The sequence below is a fragment of the Terrapene carolina genome, unplaced genomic scaffold, assembly GCF_002925995.2.
Source record: "Terrapene carolina triunguis isolate 2854851 unplaced genomic scaffold, T_m_triunguis-2.0 Scaffold32862, whole genome shotgun sequence".
In the NCBI taxonomy this organism is placed as follows: Eukaryota; Metazoa; Chordata; order Testudines; family Emydidae; genus Terrapene; species Terrapene triunguis.
In genome coordinates, this window is record NW_020697213.1 from 455,700 (window position 1) to 472,718 (window position 17,019).

The 17,019-nt window shown below is 43.6% G+C and overlaps 1 protein-coding gene across 1 annotated transcript in view; it reads left to right on the plus strand.

The window, feature by feature from the left end:
* Nucleotides 1-17,019, plus strand: part of LOC112118520 (nuclear factor of activated T-cells 5) — a 132,970-nt gene that overhangs the window by 65,869 nt on the left and 50,082 nt on the right. Inside the window, exons 3-4 of the mRNA XM_026663199.2 lie at nt 1,357-1,915; nt 7,116-7,308. Of these exons, the coding sequence (XP_026518984.1) occupies nt 1,357-1,915; nt 7,116-7,308 (752 nt within the window). The remainder of the gene's footprint in view (nt 1-1,356; nt 1,916-7,115; nt 7,309-17,019) is intronic.

A 17,019-nucleotide genomic window follows, 5' to 3' on the forward strand; every position in this document is an offset into this window, starting at 1 on the left:
AGTAATGACTATTTAACTATGATATTCCAGTGTAGGTTTATTTCCCATTGAAGTTTGTGGTGGTGGTATTTGTTGCTTGAGTTTTGATGTGGTCAGCACTATAAAAACAGAAGATAATAGCTCCTTCCCTGGAGGGCTTACAATCTAATGTAAAACATAAAGTTCTGTGAGTTGTTCTGCAATGAGCTGCTATCATTGAAAACTTCTACTTGAATTTTAACCTTCTTTCTTTTTGCTCACTTGCTGATTGATATGTCAAGTTTTGAGAGATTTACTTAAAAAAAAAAATCTTTAGTAGAAATGATCCTGTTGCTCTTCAAAAATCTTCTGATTTTTTTTTGTTGAACCCTCAGCCCTGCTTTCCTGTCTCAAGGGCAGTCTGATCTATAGGGTTCCCAGTTTAGTTAGTCAAATAATTTTTGCTAGAGTAGGTGGGTAGGTAGGAGTAGGACCCTGTTAATGTCCCTGAGGACACTGAGGCATGATTGAACTAAGAGTTCTGTCACCTCATTGGTTCTGTATGGCTTTTAACTCTCTGTATTTAAGGGGACCAGTTAACAAGTTCCTGGGAGATGGGGGTATGTAATCTGATGCTGACTTCTTCAGCCTCTGAATTCCTAGTGGCCTTGTATCTTTCCATGCTAAGCATGGTACAAATCAGTTTTGTCCCTGTTCTGAACCTACACAATAAACAACCCATATCATAGTGACTGGTACCAGTTCCATTTTGCCTACAATTCATTTGATTTTATATTTTATTTCTCATTTTATAATTGATATCTGGAATCAGCAGCAATTTTCTCATTTATTTTCTCATATTTTTATTCCAGGATTTGCCTCTGAAGCAGGGAGTGTCTGCATTAAAAATGACCTGTAGTTCTCTGCTTCATAGGTTAGAAACTTATTTTAATATTTTGTGGCTAAGCACAGTCCCGTCTTTTCAAAAAATTCTAATAATGAATGGTTTAATTGGCATTGAATGTGGACTACAAGCATACATTTTGCATTGGGGTTTCCATTGTTTTAGATAAAATGGCTTACGCTCAAATGATTAGTCCAGTTGAAGCAATAAAAGCCTTGTTGTTTGCTTGCAGCCTTTTTTATGACTTAAAGTTAACTAAAAACATAACTGATTATAGTTCAAAAGTTTAAGTACCATTTGGACACTTCAAAAATAATATTGTATTGCTTAGACCTTGTATTGCTTGAAGCATTTACATTCTCAAACTTACCAAATTCCAAATTTTCATTTGGGGGAAAAATCAGTTCACAAATCACATTATTTCAATGGGACTGCTATAGCCAGCACAGGTGCAAACATGTATCTTGTATTTACTTCTGAATTATACACCGCAGATGCTTCTTCAGCTCCCTCCTCTTCCTCCATGGGCGGTGCTTGCAGCTCCTTTACCACCTCTTCCAGTCCTACCATTTACTCTACCTCAGTCACCGACAGCAAGGCTATGCAAGTGGAGAGCTGCTCCTCAGCCGTGGGGGTAAGTAACCGAGGGGTAAGTGAAAAGCAGTTAACCAGTAACACAATCCAGCAGCAACAGTCAATGCCGAAGAGACATACAGTCCTGTACATCTCACCACCACCTGAGGATTTGCTGGATAACAGTCAGATGTCCTGCCAAGATGAAGGGTGTGGATTGGAATCAGAGCAGAGCTGCATTATGTGGATGGAGGATTCCCCCTCCAACTTCAGTAACATGAGCACCAGTTCCTACAATGATAACACTGAGGTGCCACGTAAATCACGCAAACGAAATCCAAAGCAGAGGCCAGGGATCAAACGTCGAGATTGTGAAGGATCCAGCATGGATATATTTGATGCCGACAGTGCCAAAGCTCCTCACTATGTCCTTTCTCAGCTCAGCACGGACAGCAAAGGCAACTCAAAAGCAGGAAATGGGTTGGTATCTACATTTTTTAAAGTTCTATCACCATATGTAACACCAAGCTAATAAAACATATTCCTGATTTTTCTCAAGTGTTCTACTCAGGTTTTCACATAAACACAGCCTCTCCTTCCCTTTTATATCTTAGCTCATGCGTTTATTCTAAAATTGCTAAGCTTTACAGAGAAGTAAAGCTAAGATTTATTGCAATATAACATATTCTAGGCTTAGTGATTCAGTCCAGTACTGGTGAGATTATCCAAGCTTTTTTCCCCAATGGATTGAGATTCCCAAAGGATAGAAAACTTTTTAATTCTATGGCTCCATCTGTAAAAAGTCTATTTAAAAAGAGCTATAAGTACTGAAGAGATCTTAGAACTGTTCTACACTGTCTTCCTAAAAATACCTTGTTCAGATTTTTATGTGAGGATCTCAGTTGATACATTTTATCTGCTTCTGTCTGTCTCTCTCTTTCTGTTTATCAAATAGAGAGAGCGATGGATATAGAAGTTAATTGCTTGTTAAGATTTTTCAGCATTTAAATTAACACGTCTTTCACTTTTTGTTTGATAAAATGTTAAGATTATATGCTGAACCAAATTTTGTTTTTCATGTGAACTCACTTCTGTATTTGATTTTCAGAAATAAATCTCTAATCCTGTTTCTCTCTGTGCTTCTGGGTTGTGTGCATGTGTGTGTTCGTATGTGGGCACGCCTGGGTGGTGTTCTCTCATCTCTACCACTTCACACTGTTTACTAAATACATTTCAGTAGTTGCTTTAGAGAGAGAAAACCTCCATGAGTTTACAGTAGTTTATTGGGGGTATTTTGTTTTTGTTTTTTTACCTGTGGCTTCTTTAGTACTTATTTTTATACTGCAGTCAAGTGGGTAGATTTATTTTTTACTTTTATGTATGTGCTTGCAATGTGTTCTAATGTTCATCACTGGAATGGTGAACATTAAAATATGACTGACTGGAAAGATGAACTTTTCATATTCCTAAGGGAACCAGCCTTTTGTCTGTATTCCCAGGGTCATTGCAGTTCCATACTTAAAATGTTGCTTTGAGAAAGTGATTCTAAGAAACTCTCCAGAGTGGTCTGCAGCTTCGTGGTAGATCTCATTTGGTAATATGAGAACCAGGCTCACCAAAGGATGTAGAGTAAATATTGCCACCCAGTCTTTTTCTCCTGCCTTCTGCAAAAAAGTACTTAATCAATGGAACAGTTTTTTGTGTCTGTTTACCACAAATGGTCTAGACGTATCAGTGAAACAGTCCAACATCCTGGCGATAAGTTCACCAGGAAAAAGTTATAATACTGTGAAATATTAAGTCTTTAAAATTGATTTGTAGCGTCTCAAATTAATAAATACGTTGTTTGGAAAGCTAGAAAACAAGGTTGCACCAAGCTTACAGGAAAGAAGGCAATTATCAGTTACCATGGGAAGAAGTGCTTTTCCTGTAGACAAGAATTGTGTGTGCGTAGAAGTTTTCTCCAGACAGGGAGCACAGGCTTAGTAAGCTACAGACATATGACCTCTGTAGCGTTAATAATGAAGAAGCTAGCAAAATGTTCATTACTACCGTAACAGGAGCTAAGCAGCATGCATTAATAAAGGAAAGATTATTTTTATATAGCCTTAAGCTTTTAGAACATTGGGGACAAGGTTGATTATAGTAGTATGCATTATGCAATATATCTAGATTGTAAGAAAAACTTTGATAAAGTTCCAGGTAGCAGATTCTAGTTAAAAGTAGATGCTTTAGTATCAGAAGTGGGTAGTATATGGAAATGGTGGGAGGGGGGGAACATGTACATCTAGAGTACAGAGATTCAGCACTGCAAACACAGATTGTAGGATTGACTGTAGTGTGGTTTTTTTTGTTTGTTTGTTTGTTTTGCTTTTCTGCCTAGTGGAGCTCAGCCAAGCTAGTTGACTCACATTTTGGCTTCAGGAGAAGAGGGAGGGTGATGACACTTGTTATATACACTAGTTCATGCAATGGAAATACTAGCTGCCTCAGAAGAGACTTCTAATCTTCTGTCAGAGCTAGGGAAAAAAAACCCACTTCCATAGAAACTGCGAAGAGAGTTTGTGAAAGCTTTTTTAAAAGGCTTTGATTTTTTAATGATTTTCCAGGGCAAACAGGAGGATTCCTGTTCTTCCATTGGAATCATGCCAAGTCTCTGTCTCACTATTAGTCTCAAGTCTTCATTTGGACCAGCTGTGGTTCAGATGGTGCACATTTTAAATTATCAGGACAAAATGAAGAAACAAATAAAACAAAAATAGAACGTTGAGATATTGAGTGGGCGTCATGGAATGTATTCTAATAAAAGCATTTGGCTTTGGCAGTTCGTTTGAATGACCATGCCAGTCAGAATGATTTGTTTGGTTCTGATACCCGTTAAGCTAATTAATAAATTAGTATATGGAAAATATTGCTGTTGCTGTTTGCACAGGCATGGAAAATGGAATGCCACTGATTCTGGGAGTAAAAGGTAACTGAATTTAGAAGGACAGTGTAGAAGTACCAGCTCTCCTTTATAGTTGGGAACAGGGACAAATGAGAGGGATTCCAGTGAAATATTTAAAATTCCTCTCTACTATAGCTAATTAGATTGAAAATGATAACCATAATTTCAAGAGACTTAAGGGGAAAATATTCCAAATAATTGGCAATCAGTACCTCTTCAAACAAAAATAACACAGTATATGTGGAGTATGTTACCAAGCAAGGTAACTCAGGATTCAAAAGTAGAATAATTAAAGAAAACACATAGGTAGTCCAGGGAGGACAAAGTATTAAATGTGTATATTCTTTTAATATGTCACATGTCTGTTTGTTCTTCCCATCAAAATTTCTATGATCTTTAAGTCTCCTTCAATAATCTGTTTAGCTGGAATTCTGAGTGTGAGAGATCAAAATGTGTAACCCATATGTTTCTGCATTGAGAATTCTCTTGTGACATTATAGGTAATTAGGTGAGCTGTAAAGGCAAAGAAATGTGAATCCCAATCTCAGAGCTCTGAACAATATGACTATACTTTCATGATGATTAAATTGCTTAACATTCCTTTTCTGATTCCCATGTTTAATTACATGATTTAAAATTCTGGATGTCATGAAAAGCAGAGAAAATGTACTGACTCAAAACTTAACATCTATCTTTCAACTGCTAGTATACTGGAATAAGTTCCTAACAGAAAATATGGAGAATTGATAATCTAAAAACCTTGAATGTAGTTAGTATTTTTGATTAACTAGGCCAGTAATGTAAATCATACTGCTCTCTACATTTGTTTACTTAGTGTTTCATTGAACTTGTGTACATTGTCCCAACTGGAAGAGGATTTCTGTAGAATAAAAAAACTGGATAAAAATAAAACTGAAGGGGTTTTTGTGGTAACAGCCTGTTTGGCTACACTGAAGCTGAACCATGAGGATTTCTTGCCATAAAATGGTACTATTGCAATTTGTATGCTTTTATAACCTCTAAGTTCTACATATTTTCTTTTAATTTGAAAACAAGCCTACAAAACAGGTCTGGTGAAGCACTTTGGGATTCTATGCTCAGAATTAATAAAAAACAGGCTCATACGACAGTTTGAGTCTTGAGAGGTTAAATTTCATAAACACACACAATTAAGTTTCTGCAGCCCTTGATAAATCATCCACTAGATCCTTAGTCAGAAGATTATTCATACTTGTTGCGAGTGTTCAAGGGTCTTACAAGGTTTGGTGTAGGGGAGAGCATGATGGATGAAACCTTGTGGAAAATCAGATATGTAGAAGTATTAAGGGAAAAACTTGCAACCTCCTCTACAGCAATGAAGGCCTGTCTTGTAGCAAAACTACTGTGGTTCAGCTATACAGGGGTTAGTCAAGGAGTTGGGGAAACCTGTAAAGAAGATGTGCATTTCCTGTAGACTATGGAGCCTTGCTCTGTGGTATTGTACAGTGAGAATTTCAGGCTGGGTGATACTTTGCAGATCCACCATTGTGTAAATCCATGGGCTATCACCTCTTCTAATCAGAGTGCAAATTGCCAGCCTTAAGCCTGGAGAGGCTAAGTTTCCAGGAAATAGGTCCACCATCAGTGAGTGGCCTTGAGGAAGAAGAGATTTCCTTTCCTTCCCCAGCCAAATTGCTAACGAGGTGCCTTGAAACAGCGTTCCTTAAGAATCTCACACGTTTCCCTTATTTCAGGCTATCCATGCACTCAAGAAGGCAACACTGGCTAGTTGACATTGAGAAGGGTTTCTTCACATCCATAAATGCAGAAACTAATTGTTGATAAAGTTAAAGCTTACATTCTGCATAAACTGATTCAGGCCTCTCCCAGCCAACCCTAGTTGCCAGGGGAATAGTTCTGTTCACTATTGGTAAATGTGTTTAGCAGACTTTGGTTCATGATATTCTACAAACTTCCACTGTATAAGGTCAGTGAGACATTCTTTCTTGATCCTTTAAAATGGACAAAAAAATTGATTGTGCAGTGTTATACTTTGGAGGGCTTCTTCATTCAGGTTTTAATTATGGAACTGATCACAAGATACAGTACATTTGAAGACCACACACCTGGGAAAAGATGGTCTTGTTGCATGCACTGCATTTCTTTTAAAGTCAGTGCAATTATGGCACCTCTGCTCAAGCCAAATACTTTTGAAACAGCTTTTTCATATAAATTTCTCAATTTGATTTGACAGAAATTGCCAAATAGTAGTTGTGAACTTGCATGGTCATGCAAATTCAGGAGGAGACAGGCATGAGGCTGTTTTTCTATCTAAGAAGAAATGTATATCATTTAACCTTAATTCTGTTGAGCTTTTAGGTCATATTACAAATATGCATATCATTTTCCCTACATTTTCTGATTATACAATATACTGGGGAGAGGATAGGCTATGTGCCTTCCTCCTATTATTAACTTATTCTGGTAACGCTAATTGGTTTCCCCTTTGCTATTTATGTGAAAAACAGTTCATATTTTCATAGAATGGAGGCAACGGAATAGTTGTTCTGCCTTACCCTCCAGAGTTCCTTCTCTGTCAGTGAGACAAGTCTAGCGTAAACATTTGCTCTTATAAATATTTCACCTGCCAATTTATTTGTTTTATCTATGGCCCTTTGCATTGATTTTTTTTTTTTTTTTTTAATATGGGAACTTCTTTTAACATGTTCTCAATGGTCTGCTTTGACTTCTCAGAGCATCAGAAAGCCAGAAAGGAGCCGGAGGGAAGAAGAGCCCGATGTTGTGTGGTCAGTATCCTACTAAAAGTGAAGGCAAAGAGCTGAAGATTGTGGTACAGCCGGAGACCCAGCACAGAGCTCGGTATTTGACTGAGGGCAGCCGAGGCTCAGTGAAAGACAGGACACAACAAGGTTTTCCAACTGTAAAGGTAGTCTGTTTATAGTAGTAGATGGCAATGCTGTGGGGAAAAGGGTTAATGTCATCCTTGGATGTATATACGGGAATAGAGAGTAGGAGCAGAGAAGTGAATTTACCTCTGTGTGGCTCATTGGTTAGACTGTTACTGGAATACAGCATCCAGTTTTGGAATCCACATTTTAAAAATAAGGCTTTGCAAAATTAGAGAGGGTGCAGAGAAGAGCCACAAAAATGAATTGAGGGCTGGACAAAATGTCTTACAGTGCAGGCATGTCTATACTGCAACTGGAAGTGAACCTTGCGGTGCGGATAGACAGACTTGTGCTAGCAGAGCTCAGGCTAGCGCACTGAAAAATAGCTGTGTGGAGGACACTCTGTCTAGCAACCAGAGCTCAAGCCATGGGGGTTGTGTGGACTACAGCTCAGGTAGCTAGCCTGACTCTCTGCTGGAACCCAAAGTCCACACAGCTATTTTTAGCGGCTAGCGCGAGTCTGCCTACCTGGGCTGGGAGGCTCACTCCCAGTTGCTGTCTAGACATACCCTGAGAGACTTAAGGAGCACAATCAATTTAACTTCTCAAAAAGAAGATTTAGCGCTTGCTTGATTAGTGTACAACAGGGGTGGGCAAACTTTTTGGCCTGAGGGCCACATTGGGGTTGCAAAACTGTATGGAGGGCCGGGTAGGGAAGGCTGTGCCTCCCCAAACAGCCTGGCCCCCGCCCCCTATCTGACCCCTCCCACTTCCCGCCCCCTGACTGCCCCCCTCAGAATCCCTGACCCATCCAACCCCCCCTGCTCCTTGTCCCCTAACCACCCCTTCCCGGGACCCCCCACTCCAACCACCCCCGAGACCCCACCCCCTATTCATCCCCCCTGCTCCCAGTCCCCTGACTGCTCTGACCCCTATCCACACACCCCGCCCCCGACAGGCCCCCCGGGGACTCCCACGCTTATCCAGCCCCCCTCCCCATCCCCTGACCGCCCCCCAGAATCTCTGCCCCATTCAACCGCCCCCTGACTGCCCCCCGGGACCTCCCTCCCCTTATCCAACCCCCGACCCCCTTACCATGCCGCTGAGAGCAGCATGTCTGGCAGCTGCGCCGCCCAGCCAGAGCCAGACACGCTGCCGCTCTGCTTGGCAGGAGCACGCAACCCCGCCGCCCAGAGCACTGCCTGTGCGGAGGCGTGACTGCGGGGAAAGCGGGACTGCAGGGGAGGGGCCGGGAGCTCAGGGGCCGGGCAGGATGGTCCCACGGGCCGGATGTGGCCTGCAGGCCATCGTTTGCCCACCTCTGGTGTACAAGTATCTTCCTGTGGACAAAATACCAGACGCTAAAGGGCTCTTTAATCTAGCACAGGAATCGGCAACCTTTGGCAATCGGCCCGGCCGATTTGTTTACTTGCCGCGTCCGCAGGTTTGGGCGATCGCGGCTCCCACTGGCTGCGGTTCGCCGTCCCAGGCCAATGGAGGCTGTGGGAAGGGGCGCGTGCCGCGTGCCAAAGGTTGCTGATCCCTGATCTAGCAGAATAAGAATTAATGGCCGGAAGTTAAAAACTGAAATAAGGCTCTGATTTTTAACAGTGAAGGTGATTAACCATTGAAATAAACTACCCAGAGAAGTGGTGGTTTCTCCATCTCTTTAAATCTTCAATCCTTATTCATAATGAGTTCCACAGATCCATGACACTGGGTCTCTGCTATATGTAGCCAAGGAGACATACTGAACTGGTCAGTCAATGCCGGGAGAGCAGTGACCCCACCTCTGAGAAACTGCCAATTTTTCATCTGCTTTCTTAGCTGCAGGCAGGCAGACCAGCTCCTCCCTGCTTCAGAACAAAGGCAAAGAAGAGAAAAGAGGTGGGAAGAAAGGCTTATATCTCCAGGCTTTTGGGGTCTGCCTTTATCAGCAGAGGGGATTCCTTTTCTCCTCATAGTTATTGGGACTCTCCATGCCTCCTGCTCACCCCTATAGATATGCTTCCCCTGCAGCATAGTGGAAAAGGCCAAGTAGAGAAGGAAAATCAGAAACTGTCTCCAGCACCTCCCTAGTGACTGAATGCCTTGGTGGAGAGTTGTCTCTGTTCTGTGGAGACCCAGGCCCTTCTCAAGCTAAGGCAGGGTTTCCTGCCGCCATCCCTCCTTGACACAGAGAGCACCCAGGAAGCAGTGGTAACAAAATCACCTAGGCTGGCACAGGCAGCTGCCCCAGGCCCAGCATGAGTGGCAGCTCCCTTCTCTCCTTTGGGGTAGCATAGTTTGAAGCAAAATATCAAAAGGCCTGTGAAGCTTCTCAAGCATGAAAACTGTCAGGGTGCATCAGGCCTACAACATAAACAAATATGAACTGTCCTCGGCTACCCCCAGGGCCTCTGCAGTCTCTAACAGGCAATTCTAAAGTGGATGGACAGTATTGCAAGTATCGTCCCCCTCAACCTTGGGAAGAAAAAAAAAAGGGGGAAGGGAAATTGTGTGGCCTAAGGGCTTCTCCCTGCTGGTTCTATGTCTACCCCTTGCTGGGTGACCTCACCCAGAGTCAGGTTCATAGACAGCAGCACCCACCTGATAAGGATTCTGGAGAGCAGCTATGCTTTTATGACAGTTAGTTAAAACTGTCTCTGCGAATTCACTGTCTCAGAATGGAAACAGGCTGTGTCCTCCACAAAGTTTCTTATGGCAGAAAAGACTTCTGAGGAATCTTATCAAAACATTTAACCTCTCAAGGGAAGTACCCACTGATGAGCTTCTGTTGCTTCTGGGATCAGTGATCTCCTATGTGGATAGTCTTAGTGATCCTGTGCTTGCATGAGTTTCCTCTTCTCTTCTGCTCAGTGAAGGTCTCTCTCCTTAGGAGATTTTCAACTTATTCAGATGTTGGATGAGTCTGAGCAGATTCCAGTCAGGCTTCCCAAAAAGTGACCCAGTCAGGACAGTTATCACCACAGATGCAATCTGAAGGGATGGGGTGCTCAGACAGGGATGAAGATTGTTCAAGGGATCTGGTCCAAACAAGACAGCAAGCACAGTAAAACTGGAGAGAACTCTAGGTAATTGGCTGTGGTCTCAAGTCTCTGTTCACAAGCCTCCCGCATGTGCTGATCATGACAGACAACACCTGAGCCATGTCACATGCCAACAGTCCTAAGGGAACCTCACCTCCTGATGATTTGTGTAAAGAAGAATCTGGAGTCACTTTGCTTCCTTCATAACCAAAGGAAAATTATTGTAGTTCGTTCAGCAGGCATAAGTTAGACCATTCAGTATGGGAACTACACATAGAGGTGTTCCACTTTCTGCTAAAGGAATTTAGTCTCCCAGTGATAGATCTGTTTGTTTCCCACCTGAATTACAAATTTTCAGTGTTCTTCTCTTGCCAGTGGAATCACAAATCTAAAGCAACAGATGCCTTGTCACAAAGATAGCAAGATATGACTTCCTTCCCTTTCTTCTCGTCACCAGAACTCTATAGAAGATCAGAAGAGAGCCAGCTGTGGTAATTCTGGTAGTCCTATTCTAGCCAATGAGGCCTTGGTTCTCAATCTCCTCAACATGGCACAATCATAGAATCATAGAATATCAGGGTTGGAAGGGACCTCAGGAGGTCATCTAGTCCAACCACCTGCTCAAAGCAGGACCAATTCCCAACTAAATCATCCCAGCCAGGGCTTTGTCAAGCCGGGCCTTAAAAACCTCCAAGGAAGGAGACTCCACCACCTCCCTAGGTAACGCATTCCAGTGCTTCACCACCCTCCTAGTGAAATAGTGTTTCCTAATATCCAACCTAGATCTCCCCCACTGCAACTTGAGACCATTGCTCCTTGTTCTGTCATCTACCACCATTGAGAACAGCCGAGTTCCATCCTCTTTGGAACCCCCCTTCAGGTAGTTGAAGGCTGCTATCAAATCCCCCCTCATTCTTCTCTTCTGGAGACTAAACAATCCCAGTTCCCTCAGCCTCTCCTCATAAGTCATGCGCTCCAGACCCCTAATCATTTTTGTTGCCCTCCGCTGGACTCTTTCCAGTTTTTCCACATCCTTCTTGTAGTGTGGGGCCCAAAACTGGACACAGTACTCCAGATGAGGCCTCACCAATGTCGAATAAAGGGGAACGATCACGTCCCTCGATCTGCTGGCAATGCCCCTACTTATACAGCCCAAAATGCCGTTAGCCTTCTTGGCAACAAGAGCACACAAAGACCTTCCATCTGGAAGGCAATCTAAAGATACATCTACCCAGAAAAAAAAACAAACACAAAAAACCAAAACCCCTGGTATTGAGTCTTGGCACCTGAGTCAACTGACTCGGGCTCATGCTGTGGGGCTAAAAATAGCAGTGTAGATGTTCTGGCTCTGAAACCTAGTTAGGGATGAGGGTCTCAGAGTCAGGCCTCCAGCCTGAGCCCTAACATCTACATTGCTATTTTTAGCCCCATAGCATGAGTCCAAATCAGTTGAGACTCGCTGCCAGGATTCTGTTTTTATTTTTTAATTTCTTTATTTTTTTTGCTGTGTAATGTACCCTAATATGCATAATTGTTCCTTGTAATAAGAATCCAGGTTTTTGAATAGAGCCTTTTAAGCCAAAAAGGTTAGCCAGAAGAGGTAATATCCACACGTTTAGCTTTCAGAAATAAATCTACTAACTCGGTGGATTTAAGGACCTGGCTGAGGTTTACCCATTGGTACCAGGACAAGGGGTTCTCTGCTACCATGAATCCTTGAATTTTTTCAAGATGGACTTAAGCTAGGCCAACACTCAAAAGTCAAGTTACTGCTTTGTCTAATGTCCTTAGCACAACAGACAAGTAGTGGATTTCATCTTGCCCAGAAGAGGTATGCTTTTTTGAGGGGGGGGGGGTGGACAGACATCCCTTTTATGGTCTCCTACAGTGCACAGAGTTCTTGCATGGGATCTTAACCAGATTCTCAGTGCCACTATAGGCCCTCCATTTGAACCGCTCATGAAGGTGTCTTATGATTTTCTAACCATTAAACTGGTCTTTTTGTTAGTAATCACATGAATTTGCAGGATGTTTGAAGTGGGAACTCTTCCTGGAACCTCAGTAATGCAGCTTCCATAAAGATAAAGTCGTATTCAAAACCGACACTGCCTTCATACCAAACACTGACTCCATGCTCTAGAGAGCACAGGATATTGTCCTTCCATCCTACCCAGCTCCATTGCATCCCAAAGAGAAATTGTGGCACACTTGAATATCTCACGGTGTATATTAACTGCACAACTTGGTTTAGAAAGACAAATAATTTGTTCTTTATTATCTGTTTCCAAAGCGAACAAAGACTTCAGAATCATCCATTTCCAGGCTGAACTGTTGTATCTCAGAAGCATGCAAGTAAAAAAGCATAACTCAATCTTCCAAAATCAGAGCTCACTCCCTCAGGGATGTTGTAATTTCCTGGGCAGAAGAATCATATGCCTCTCACAAGGTTTTAGATTAAAGTGATTAATTAAACAGTAATAAGTCACCAGGACTGGAATGGATTCACTCAAGAGTTCTGAAGGAACTCAGATATGAAATTGCAGAACCACTAACTGTGGTATGTAACCTATTGCTTAAATCTGAGTCTGCCCAAGGTGACTGGAGGATAGCTAATATGGTCCAGATTTTTAAAAAAGGCTCCAGTGATGATTACAGACTGGTAAGCCTAACTTCAGTATGAGGCAAACCAATTGAAACTACAGAAAAGAATAGATTTTTCAGACACATAGATGAACACAATATGTTGGGGAAGAGTCAATACAGCTTTTGTAAAGGGAAATCATCCCTCACCAGTCTCTTAGAATGCTTTGAGAGAGTCAACAAGCATGTGGGCAATGGTGATTCACTGTACTTGGACTTTCAGAAAATCTTTGACAAGGTCTCTCACCAACAGCTCTTAAGCAAAGTAAGGTATTAGTGGTCAAGAGGGAAGGTTCTCTCGTGGATCAGTAACTGGTTAATAGATAGGAAACAAAGGGTAGGAATAAATGGTCCGTTTTCAAACTGGTGAGGTAAATAGCAGGGTCCCCCAACAGTCTGTACTGGGATCAGTGCTGTTCAACATATTCATAAATGATCTGGGAGAAGAAGTAAACAGCAAGATGACAACATTTGCAGATGATACAAAATTACTCCAGATAGTTAAATCCAGAACTCTGCAAAGGGTTATAAAGGGATCTCACAAAACTGGGTAACTGGGCAAGAAAATGGCAGATGAAATTCAATGTTGAGAAATGCAAAGTAATGCCCAACTATACGTACGCATTGATGGGTTCTAAATTAGCTGTTACCACTCAAGAAAGTGATCTTGGAGTCATCGTGGCTAGTTCTCTGGAAATAGGGTGACCAGATCGAAGGAGTGAAATATAAGGACACATTGGGCGAGTGGGGTGGGGGGAGGGGAGAGGACGACAATGACAGACACAGGTGCACAGAGCCATGAGAGGGGGCCCTAGGAAGCTGCGAGAGGGGTTGTACAGCCCCTGCTGCAGCCCGCACCACAAGCCACAGGGCAAGGACACCTATTGAATTCAATGAGAATTTTGCATGTGAATTGATGTACCTAGTTCTGAGATTATAAAGCCAGAAGGGATCCGGTGATCACCTGGTCTCACCGCCTGTATAGCACAGACATAGAACTTTCCCAAAATAATTCCTAGAGGATAGCTTTTAGAAAAAGCTTTTAGAAAAACACCATGACCCTTAGTATATTGTTAATTGTTAATTACTCTTTCCATTGAAAAGGTATGCCTTATATCCAGTCTGAATTTGTCTAGCTGCAACTTCCAACCGTTGGCTCATGCTCTACCTTTCTCTGCTAGACTGAAGTGCCCATTATTAACTATTTGTTCCCCATGTAGATACGTACAGTCTATAACCAAGTCACTTCTTAACATTCTTTTTGTTAAGCTAAATAGATTGAGGTCCTTGAGTCAATCACTATAAGGCATGTTTTATAATCCTTTAATCAGTCTCGTGACTCTTCTCTGAACACTCTCCTGTTTATCAATATCCTTCTTAAATTGTGCACACCAGAACTGGACACAGTATTCCAGCAGTGGTTGCACCAGTGCCAAATACAGAGATAAAATAACCTCTCTCCTCCTGCTTGAGATTCCCCTATTTAGGCATCTGGTCACCCTATTTCTGTATGCATTTCCCCAGGTTTTTTTGTAAAAATCAAAACTGAACTGCCCCAGAAATTCTGGCATGTGGCATCATCGTGAAACTCGCATGGCTCCAACCCTGCCGATGAACCTTTAGATCCACTGCACAGACTTCTGCCACTTGAGCTAATGGAGTAAGTGATGGCAGAGGCAGTAGGTTGTCATCCTATATGTGATAGATCAGCTCTATAGGGGGATGAGACACTTTTTTTGCCACTGGGTTTCACAGATATCTCCTGACAGAAGAGGAACTGTGAAACTCAGGAATCCTGGGTCTATCCCAGGCTCCTGAATGGAGTGGTCTCTAGTAGTCAAAGACCCTTCTTCCCATCCCCTCCAGTCTGTCTATCCTATTGCTGTCTAACCCGCTCCAGCTCCTCATCTGATTTCAGCTGCCCCCCACTACAGCTCTGGATTCCTTGTCCCAGTTTCCTGGTCCTGTCTCACTCTCCTCTCTCCCCGCCCCCATCCCTCAGATGGGATGTTCGTTCCAGACTGGCAAAATTATAAGGCTTCCCAACATTTCAACACTTCCCATTCTAAATTTTCGGTTGCTTAACTATAGGCTAGCTCTGCCTACAACAAAGCATATTCAGAACCTCTGATTAAGGGGATTATAAGTGTAGCAACCTCCATCATAGCTAGTCACCAAAGATTGAACCTGAGCCATCCAGACTTAAAAGCATGAGCTTCTACTACTTGAGTTCAAGATATAACTCCCTTAGCTGGTAGCTATACAGTTATCCTCTAAAAATCCACCAGAGGAGGGCACAAAACACATGTTGGACAGTGAATTACAAAAGTGCCAAATATTATTATTAGACCTGCAATACTTTTCACAATGAACATCAGCAGGGGATAAACTGGGAGTTTAAGAATATTTGGAAAACAATTTTAGAATAACATTCAGTGCTGTGGTTTAAAAGAAAAAAAAACCTGTTAAAACTCATAACTTAGCAGTATTCAGTGTTTGGAAAAAAAAAAAAAACTTTTAGGAGCTATGGGATACAAGTTAAGAATGTTGAAACAGGAAGATGTTATGCTTAGTTACCACTTGGGCAAGGCGGCGTGCTATGTAATACTTGCAAGATTTCACTGTAATGTTTTACAATATATAGCAGCGCAATGCTGATTCCATTGATATTGTTGAACAATTCATGCTGATTTTATTTCAGCCCACATCTTAATAGTTTTGAATACTATAGATCACAATTTTCAGCTCAGTTGGTCTGAACATGCAGAGCTTTAAAACTGCTATGCTCTAAACTGTATATTAACTACAATTTTATAAACCTGCATGTCAGAGAACTGTGTGCCACTACTACTAGACAGTGGCACAAGGCAATTCAGTGTGAATCACAGAAATGTAGGACTGGAAGGGACATCAACAGGTCATCTAGTCAAACCCCTGCACTGAGGCAAGACTGAGTAATAACAACACTAGACCATCCTTGACAGGTGTTTGTCTAACCTCTTAAAAAACTCCAATGACTGCTATTCCATAACCTCTCTAGGTAATTTGTCCAGTGCTTAACTATCTTTACAGTTAGGAAGTTTTTCCTAATGTCTAACGTAAATCTCCCTTGCTACAATTTAAGCCCATTGCTGCTTTTTCCTGCATGTCCTGAGTGGGACGGGGGTGAGTCCAGGCAGTGGGATTGGGGGGAGGGAGGGCGAGGAAGTCAGTGGGTGTGTGGGGATGGACCAGGGGAAGCAGGGTGGAGGAACTGAGGGGGACAGGACTGGGACTGGGGGAGTTGAGGGGGCTGAGAGGGATGGGACAGGACTGGGATGGGGGGAGTAGGGTAGGGGCTGAGGGGAGCATGAATGGGACAGGGTAGAGAGCTGTGTAGAGTGGGGCAGGGCGGGGGAGACAATGGGGCTGGGCTGGGGAGGGTCGGGGGGTTGGGGAGAGGGACAGGATCTGGAGGGGATGAGACAGGGGAGCAGGACTGGAATGGGGGGAAGTTGAGGGGGTGGGACAGCCGGGGGAGTGATGGGGGTGGGATGACGGGAGAGGCTGAAGAAGAGATTTGGGGTAGGGCAGGGACTGAGGGCAGTGGGTTTGGGGTGGGAGGTACAGGGGGAACTGCGGGGGAGGCTGAGGGAACAGGGTCAGGGTGGGGGCTGAGGGCAGTGGATTGAGGTTGGGGGGCACAGGGGGGACTGCGGGGGAGGCTGAGGGAACAGGGTCAGGGTGGGGCCTGAGGGCAGTGGGCCTGAGGGGAGCCCCCCCAGAGGGACCTGCCAGGGGGCCAGGTGAGTCCAGCAGTGCTTACCTGGAGCGGCTCCCAGGAAGCATCCAGCAGGCAGGTCCCTCCCAGTCCCTCTGGCCCCTTCCTAGGGTCGGGTCGAGGGGAGGAGGGCAGGGGCGGGGGTGGGGGCGGCGGGGGGGGCTCTCTGCCCGGTGACCACTCCCTGCTGCCGGAGTCTACAGGCCCCGCACCGCTGCAGCACGCAGGGGAGCGAGACCTCCTCGCTGCCTCTCTGTGTGCCGGGGCAGGGGCAGGACTGTGCTGTGCTCTGCAGGCTCCTGCCGGCCAGGCGGGGGGCC